At 34.7% G+C, this 9184-nt stretch overlaps 1 protein-coding gene across 1 annotated transcript; it reads right to left on the minus strand.

Moving 5' to 3' along the window:
- Positions 1–2932: 2932 nt before the first annotated feature.
- LOC130453189 (transcription factor Adf-1-like) lies at positions 2933–4573 on the minus strand. Its single transcript, XM_056792805.1, has 2 exons — positions 4441–4573; positions 2933–3285 (listed from the first exon to the last, which is right to left on the minus strand). Exons 1-2 carry the CDS (start codon positions 4571–4573, stop codon positions 2933–2935), a joined length of 486 nt encoding a protein of 161 aa, XP_056648783.1.
- Between the last annotated feature and the right edge of the window lie 4611 nt (positions 4574–9184).

A 9184-nucleotide genomic window follows, 5' to 3' on the forward strand; every position in this document is an offset into this window, starting at 1 on the left:
TTCTAAGATTAAATTAAATCCTTCCTGTAATCAATATATTAAGCTCTTAAGGTTTGTTAAGAATCTTAGTATCAGTTTACACAAATAATGACTTACTTTTATGTCAAAATATTTTCTACATAGTTCATTGCAATATTACAATTTAAGGACCGAATATTGAATTTTTCAGAGCACATTTTATTTTTGGTACATGTGTGGGGGTTAATAGAAGCTAAACCATGGAAAAATGGGTGCAAACCCCTTTTTCGCGATATCTAAGAAACTATGCGTCTTACAAAAAATTCGTAAAGACATAATTTGTTGCAAAATGTTTTGCCTATAAATATGTTCATATAACTTTTTAGGCCTAAATTTAAAATTAAAGAAGTTATAAGCAAAAAAGTGAAAATTTTTTTATAAAAATTTTCTTTTTTGCTCTATAACTTATTTTTATACATTTTACAAAAAATTACCTCAGACCAATATAACTCTATAAATTAGAAGACTTCTTGTGTTGCGAAGTAATTAAATTAAGTAACAGATATTAATATTGAAGTTTCGACTAATTTTAAGTCTTTATCAAGATATGATATTGACACTGACAATTTATATTGAACAATAAATCACCTTCATCATAAATATCAAAATAGAACTTTGTTCTAATAAGAAAAATTAATTTTTCCTCGGTCCTTATACCTCAGATATGTATCAGTAATCAATTACATTATTTGTAGTTTCATTAGAATTTCCAAAATAGAAATATAAATTTTACTTAAACTATTCAGGTCTTTTTTATCATTTATAGCTTTTTCGTTCTTATGAATGTGAATGATTTCTAAAAATTCTCTTTTTCGAGTATTAGATTCCGTATCAAGAATTTTTGAATCTTTATAATTGAAGTTTTTTGATATTTCATGGCATTTTTTATCGTATTGATGACCTCTTAGTCTATTTTCTAAATACTGAGATGTCTGCCCTAACAGATATTTATATTAACATCAACTTTTTAAAAAAATAAAAAAATAAAATTCAATAAGTGAGTTAAACAAATATCTTATTTAAAATTTGTTTCATTATTTTGTGACCGGTTTAACAATGATGATAACAAAAATAATTAAGTAACGAAGTGAAAAAGTGGTCAGTGTATCACTATCAATAATTATATCTGCTGATGCCTTGGTTTTGTAGCCTGATGGATAGGTTGGTTGTTAAGTCAAAATTAACTTCCCAGAATTGCAGCTTGCACGCAATAAAAACGGCATAAAACAGATAATGTCAAGATATTGTAGGTATGAAACAATCAACTGATTTTCATGTGCGCATGTTTTTTATCAAAAAATATTGCGTCTTGCATAGCATTGCATATTGTATTGCATCATGTTAAGCAGCCTTAAACTACAGTAAGACCCTGCTCAACGCTGTTTCGTTTAGCACTGTTTCGGTTTAGTATTCTTCAATTATAACCGGGGGATTTACCGAAATTCTGCGCAGTGCTAGGCTCAGAACATACCCTAAGAATAAATGCATATTTAGTTGTTATTCAGTGGAAACAACATGGCGGATTTTCGATGCCAGTGCCCTCGATGGTACGTGGCACAAATAATCTATTTTCACGGGTCATTTAAATTTACAACACAGAATATTCACTGTATTCTATGTTATTCCTTTCCATCCAGTTCCGATTTCGCAGTTTCCTGAATTCACGTTAAAAGTACACCTATATATAGTTCAGTTGGAATTTCTGGAACCGTTGACCATATTCATACTGAATACACTGTTTACACTACCACTACACCAACGCGCGTTTCGATAACCAAATTATCGTCTTCAGAGATTGAAGGTGAACTAAAACCTAATGACTTGATTTACCGGTTTTATATTAAATTTTCCTTCCAATAAATCTTCTCCCACGAAAATTAATTTTTAGTAACGGTTTTCATCTGATATCCCGTGGCATGCCACTTTACATCAACGCTTATTAAGGAGTCTGCCCACTACACCGTATCATACCATGACCGTGCTATGAACGTATCAAGCACGTAAGGCAATACGATACGGCTTGCTTTGCCCACTGAAACGAATCGACGGCGTTTAATGCCCGTATGATGCCAGTTTGGTGTAACCCGTATGTTGCCCACCCGCAATTTTTATGATGTAAAATTGATAAGAAGTCGTTTCATTCTCGCATGTGTATCAGTACTGCCTGGACCTCTGGGGAGTGTTATCGAGTTATAAAATAATAAAATAGGTATTATATGGCTATTAAAAGTTTAACTGTGAGACAAATGGCAATAATATTGGATGTGGAAGAAGAAGAGAATCAAAAACCCACTCGACGCTATTGGATTCACGAGACTATAAAAAAACGGAAAACTGAAGGAGAATATTGGACGTTGTACAGGCACTTAGTTGAAGACGAAGAAAAGTTTTTTCAGTATTTCCGAATGTCTAAAGAAAAGCTTGCTGTGTGTTTAAGGTAAGTAAATAAATTTTTTACGTATTATTAATGAAACATTTATTTCAATTATGTATAAAAATGAATTAGAGACGTATTGAAACATATTTTCAGACCGATTATTCCAATCGTTGCCAGCTGTATTCCAAGGAGACGTAGGTATAGGTGCAGCACTTGTTTCAACGCTTGAAGAACTCGATGCTGGAGATAGGGTGTTGGTATATTGAGGTGTAGTTGTAATAAGGTGTAGGTGGTGCGAGCTGCTGTAACTCCATTTCAGAAACGAAACTGAATGTCTTATTTTTTGCTATTGCTTGTAGGTAAGGTGAAAATTTTTTTACTGTTGCTGATATACTCAAAAAGAAACGATCGAGTTTGTCGTGGTCACACTGTCGTGAAACATTCATTTGCTCGTCTAACAATTTAGACATCAAAACAGCGGATGCTGACTGTTTCGGTTGAACTTTCGCCTTCTTTATTGCCTTTGCCTTTTTTACTTCACTCTGGTTGTGGTTGTGACGATATATTATGAACAATACTGTCGTTTTCACTCCGAATTTCAGTATCGTGAGGAGCAGCCACATCCACAGCGTCGGTACTGTTGATCTTATTGCCGGAGTTAAAGTTCTGGACTTCAGTAACCTCTTCTTGAGACTCTTCATCGTCACTCGAAAAGTCAACGCTATCTAAAGTTTTTTTTGCGACCAAAAATGAACCCACAAAAGACATCTCATCCTCATATTTCCATTTCTTAATTTTCTTGGCTGCCTGTTCACTTTTGCCTTTTTTCTTATTTATTGCTCTTTTATATGCATCTCTTAGCCCTTGCCATCTTTGTTTACAAGCTGCAGCTGTAAAAAAACGTAATATACATTTTAAAAAACATAATACTGATATACGCACTGCTCCTAAAGTTGAACTATACCCTAACCCAACACAAAAAGAATATTTGCATTCGGACTTATAGTTTCGGAAAATCGATGGACAAACATACATAAATACATAAATCCACAAATATATTTATACACTACAACATATACATAATAATTACTTAGTCAAATAATATTTTGTTTACAGGTACTTGGCAACTGGCGATTCGTTTACAACTATTGCTTTTAGCTATCGTATGGGTATCAGTTCCGTAAGACGTGCCGTGTTGAAAGTATGTGATGCTATAATAAAAAATTTATTGCAAGAATGTATTCCTACGCCTAGCAGAGAACAATGGGAAAAAATGTAGAAGAATTCTGGAATAAATGGAATTTTCCTAACTGCGTAGGTGCTATAGACGGAAAACATGTCATTATTTTAGCACCACCTATCAGTGGTTCTTTGTATTTTAATTATAAAAGGACATTTTCTATTGTACTTTTAGCTTTGGTTGATGCTAATTATAACTTCATAGCCGTTAACGTAGGAGCTCTCGGCAAAGATAGTGACGGTGGTATTTTGTCAAAATCAAAAATGGGCAAAGCTATTTTCGAAAATAAATTTAATATTCCGAGTAGCAAACTTTTCCCGGGGAGTAATATAACTTCACCGTGTGTAATATTAGGAGATGAAGCTTTCCCTTTGAAAAATAATCTCCTAAGACCTTATCCATCACAACAATCGATTAACGATGACAAGAAACGTCACTTTAACTATCGTCTATGGCTCTATGCCGAGCACGATGCGTAGTGGAAAATGCCTTTGGTATTGTAAGCCAGAAATTTCGTATTTATAATAGACGTTTGCATTTGAAGCCAGAATTTGCGGAGAAAATTGTACTAATAACTTGTATTTTATATAATTTTATAAGACGCGGAGAAACTGTACACATTACGGAAACAAATACTCCCGTACAATTTAAGAACCTAAGACACCAAGGGGGTAATGCAGTTTCTACCGCTTTTGAAGTACGCGATCAATTTGCAGATTTCTTTCAAACAACTGAAGGCCAATTGGACTGGATAACCATGTAATCAAATTGCTTATTCAAATAAATAATAATTTAATAAACATACCTGATTGTTTCAGTTCTTCCGAAATTTCCTTCCAAGCCATTTCCTTTTTCGCAGTATCCATATATTTCGGGTGTTGTAGATTATATAAAAACTCATATTTACGGATGAATTCAATTAATTTTTCGTCATCCATTTCACACCGTATAGATACGTGCGTCCTGTTCAACTGGCAACATGTGACTTAACCAGATTCAGTGAAGGCATTTGAGGCGCGTTTATAACGGTCCTCATACGCGGTTGTAACCCGTATAATCACCCTTTTGCTGCCTGCGCGCATCGGCTGGACAACGTGGCGTGCCATGCGCGGAGCGTATCCATAGAGATGTTACAGATAGAGTAGGCATCCTATAGGCGCCCATACAAGTGGGAGCGTCTGGCCGATAGAAAGAGAGAGAGAATAATTTATGTATTGCTGTCTCTGTCTAATGGCGCATGCGCGTTGATTAGATTTCGTGTACGCACTTTACCATTGCCCGTTGAATCAGAGACTCGCATGCGCAGTACGCAACAATAGAAAGAGATAAAAATACATAAATGATTCTCTTTCTCTTTTCATTCGCGAGACGTTCTCACTTGTAGGCATGCCTACTCTATGGTAATATCTCTATGAGTGTATCGGCACCGGCAAAATATTCTCGCTGACAATTATCAACGCTCCTTGCATGGCACGCGACGGTACGGATCGGTGACGGAACGGTAGTGGACGTAGTGCTATGCTTTTCTATACAAAGAATATTTTTTTGCCTGACACGTTCCCTATTACGGTCATGTGGGCAGACTCCTTTAAGGTCAGATCTGATCTATTTTGTCGAAATAAAACAAGAGTCATAATTAAAACACAAAATACGCACTTTAACAAATGGAGAATAATTAATTTGTTTGGAACTCAGGTAAAATGGCCGACTTGCCAAAGTCACGTGTTGTGAAATGGTCTGTATTAAGAGTAGTTAGGATTGTTTTCCAATTTTATCATAAATATGAAGTTAATTACCGTAAAATAAAAATAATAGGAAAAATAAAACGATTTTATAAAATATATTTGAATGCAAATGATGAAAGGATTTAAAAAGTATTAGATCATCGAAAACGATATCAAGTTTTTTAGAAATTACAGCTCACAGGACTATCATTGTGAAAGGATATAATTTAGTTATGCTTATTGGTAGTAAATTAATAGTAGAAATCATTTCAATCACTCTGAATAGTATTTATTTTTCGATTTGTTTAATGTTTTCCAATTACATTTTTAATTACTTAAGGGTTAAAAAAACAATAACGCATGTCTAATATATTTATTAAAATATACAAAATATATTATTCTATTAATAAATACTATAAATATATAATATATAATGTACAATATTAATAAACAATATACAAAATTGACGTAAAACTTCGATTTGTTTTTATAAAAAATAATAAAAATTCGATTAGACTAGACTAACCTTTCGAGGGTACAAAGTTTATGGCAGTAGAAAAAGCAACAAAAAATGATTTTCATTTAAATGAAATTCAGGAAAAAAAACCTTATGGAGATTTCTAACAACAGGGACGAGTTGATATGTAGTTCTGATAAAAAAATCCGTCATTAAATTTGCCGTTTTTATAATATATAACATATAAATAAGATGTAACTAGCCAAAATGGCACTTATTTTGTGTTTTTGCTAAGTGGCAGTACAGTTGACATTCGACAATCTTACAACACGTCAGTCCGACACACTCAGTAATCAGACGTCATGCAAATTGTGTTAAAATTCGGGATTTTTTGTTTTTTCTTGGTTTTTATGTGTTTTTCTTTGATCTAGCTGTACATATAACAAATGGTATTTTAATTTAACAGATAATTCGAAGAAATGGAACGAAAATAGGCGACATTTTAGTCTGTTATACCGTTAATTTCTTGTTATGTATTACCAATAGCAAACATCTGCGTTTATTTACTTTTGAGAAGTGTTTCAGATAATGGTGGAGCAGCCATATCTAAAATTGGTTGCATTGGAAGAGCTACGGTTCGCGACTTTTTGAAAAATAGAGAAAAAATTGAAAATTTCGTTAGATCTGTTAAAAACAATTCTAAAAGAAAAATTCTCTAAACAAACAAAAATCCTCAAATAGCGGAAGCCATCTTTGCATGGCTCTAAAAACAGAGAAAGAGACATGTCCCAATTTCTGCAGACATTCTTTTAGAAGCCAATTTTTTTTATCAACAATTTTATCAATAATTAGGACAAAATACGATTTTCAAGTTTGTGTTGGGTGGCTCGCAAATTTTAATAAGCATCATGGTATTCATACAGATGAGCGGTGAGAAAAAATCTGCCGATGAGTCAGAAGTTCTTAATTTTATTGTAATAAATTATTGTAAAGGGCTGGAATCATGTCAACCAATGGCCCCATTTATTTTTGTTTGATATCACTACAAGGGCTGGAATCATGTCAACCAATGTCCCTGTTTATTTTTGTTTGATATCACTACAAGGGCTGGAATTATGTGAACCAGTGGCCCCGTTTATTTTTGTTTAATATTACTACAAGGGCTGGAATCATGTCAACCAATGGCCCCGTTTATTTTTGTTTGATATCACTACAAGGGCTGGAATCATGTCAACCAATGGCCCCGTTTATTTTTGTTTGATATCACTACAAGGGCTGGAATCATGTCAACCAATGGCCCCGTTTATTTTTGTTTGATATCACTACAAGGGCTGGAATTATGTGAACCAGTGGCCCCGTTTATTTTTGTTTAATATTACTACAAGGGCTGGAATCATGTCAACCAATGTCCCTGTTTATTTTTGTTTGATATCACTACAAGGGCTGGAATTATGTGAACCAGTGGCCCCGTTTATTTTTGTTTAATATTACTACAAGGGCTGGAATCATGTCAACCAATGGCCCCGTTTATTTTTGTTTGATATCACTACAAGGGCTGGAATCATGTCAACCAATGTCCCTGTTTATTTTTGTTTGATATCACTACAAGGGCTGGAATCATGTCAACCAATGTCCCTGTTTATTTTTGTTTGATATCACTACAAGGGCTGGAATCATGTCAACCAATGTCCCTGTTTATTTTTGTTTGATATCACTACAAGGGCTGGAATCATGTCAACCAATGTCCCTGTATATTTTTGTTTGATATCACTACAAGGGCTGGAATCATGTCAACCAATGTCCCTGTTTATTTTTGTTTGATATCACTACAAGGGCTGGAATCATGTCAACCAATGTCCCTGTTTATTTTTGTTTGATATCACTACAAGGGCTGGAATTATGTGAACCAGTGGCCCCGTTTATTTTTGTTTAATATTACTACAAGGGCTGGAATCATGTCAACCAATGGCCCCGTTTATTTTTGTTTGATATCACTACAAGGGCTGGAATCATGTCAACCAATGGCCCCGTTTATTTTTGTTTGATATCACTACAAGGGCTGGAATTATGTGAACCAGTGGCCCCGTTTATTTTTGTTTAATATTACTACAAGGGCTGGAATCATGTCAACCAATGTCCCTGTTTATTTTTGTTTGATATCACTACAAGGGCTGGAATCATGTCAACCAATGTCCCTGTTTATTTTTGTTTGATATCACTACAAGGGCTGGAATTATGTGAACCAGTGGCCCCGTTTATTTTTGTTTAATATTACTACAAGGGCTGGAATCATGTCAACCAATGTCCCTGTTTATTTTTGTTTGATATCACTACAAGGGCTGGAATTATGTGAACCAGTGGCCCCGTTTATTTTTGTTTAATATTACTACAAGGGCTGGAATCATGTCAACCAATGGCCCCGTTTATTTTTGTTTGATATCACTACAAGGGCTGGAATCATGTCAACCAATGGCCCCGTTTATTTTTGTTTGATATCACTACAAGGGCTGGAATCATGTCAACCAATGGCCCCGTTTATTTTTGTTTGATATCACTACAAGGGCTGGAATTATGTGAACCAGTGGCCCCGTTTATTTTTGTTTAATATTACTACAAGGGCTGGAATCATGTCAACCAATGTCCCTGTTTATTTTTGTTTGATATCACTACAAGGGCTGGAATCATGTCAACCAATGTCCCTGTTTATTTTTGTTTGATATCACTACAAGGGCTGGAATCATGTCAACCAATGTCCCTGTTTATTTTTGTTTGACATCACTACAAGGGCTGGAATCATGTCAACCAATGTCCCTGTTTATTTTTGTTTGATATCACTACAAGGACTGGAATCATGTCAACCAATGTCCCTGTTTATTTTTGTTTGATATCACTACAAGGGCTGGAATCATGTCAACCAATGTCCCTGTTTATTTTTGTTTGATATCACTACAAGGGCTGGAATCATGTCAACCAATGTCCCTGTTTATTTTTGTTTGATATCACTACAAGGGCTGGAATCATGTCAACCAATGTCCCTGTATATTTTTGTTTGATATCACTACAAGGGCTGGAATCATGTCAACCAATGTCCCTGTTTATTTTTGTTTGATATCACTACAAGGGCTGGAATCATGTCAACCAATGTCCCTGTTTATTTTTGTTTGATATCACTACAAGGGCTGGAATTATGTGAACCAGTGGCCCCGTTTATTTTTGTTTAATATTACTACAAGGGCTGGAATCATGTCAACCAATGGCCCCGTTTATTTTTGTTTGATATCACTACAAGGGCTGGAATCATGTCAACCAATGGCCCCGTTTATTTTTGTTTGATATCACTACAAGGGCTGGAATTATGTGAACCAGTG

Source organism: Diorhabda sublineata, chromosome 2 (assembly GCF_026230105.1).
Source record: "Diorhabda sublineata isolate icDioSubl1.1 chromosome 2, icDioSubl1.1, whole genome shotgun sequence".
NCBI classification, from domain to species: Eukaryota; Metazoa; Arthropoda; class Insecta; order Coleoptera; family Chrysomelidae; genus Diorhabda; species Diorhabda sublineata.

Coding starts and splice junctions, on each gene's coding strand:
- LOC130453189 (XM_056792805.1), bottom strand. CDS start 4,573: ATGGATGACGAAAAATTAATTGAATTCATCCGTAAATATGAGTTTTTA. Junction 3,286..4,440: donor GGAAGAACTGAAACAATCAG/GTATGTTTATTA, acceptor GTTTTTTTACAG/CTGCAGCTTGTAAACAAAGA.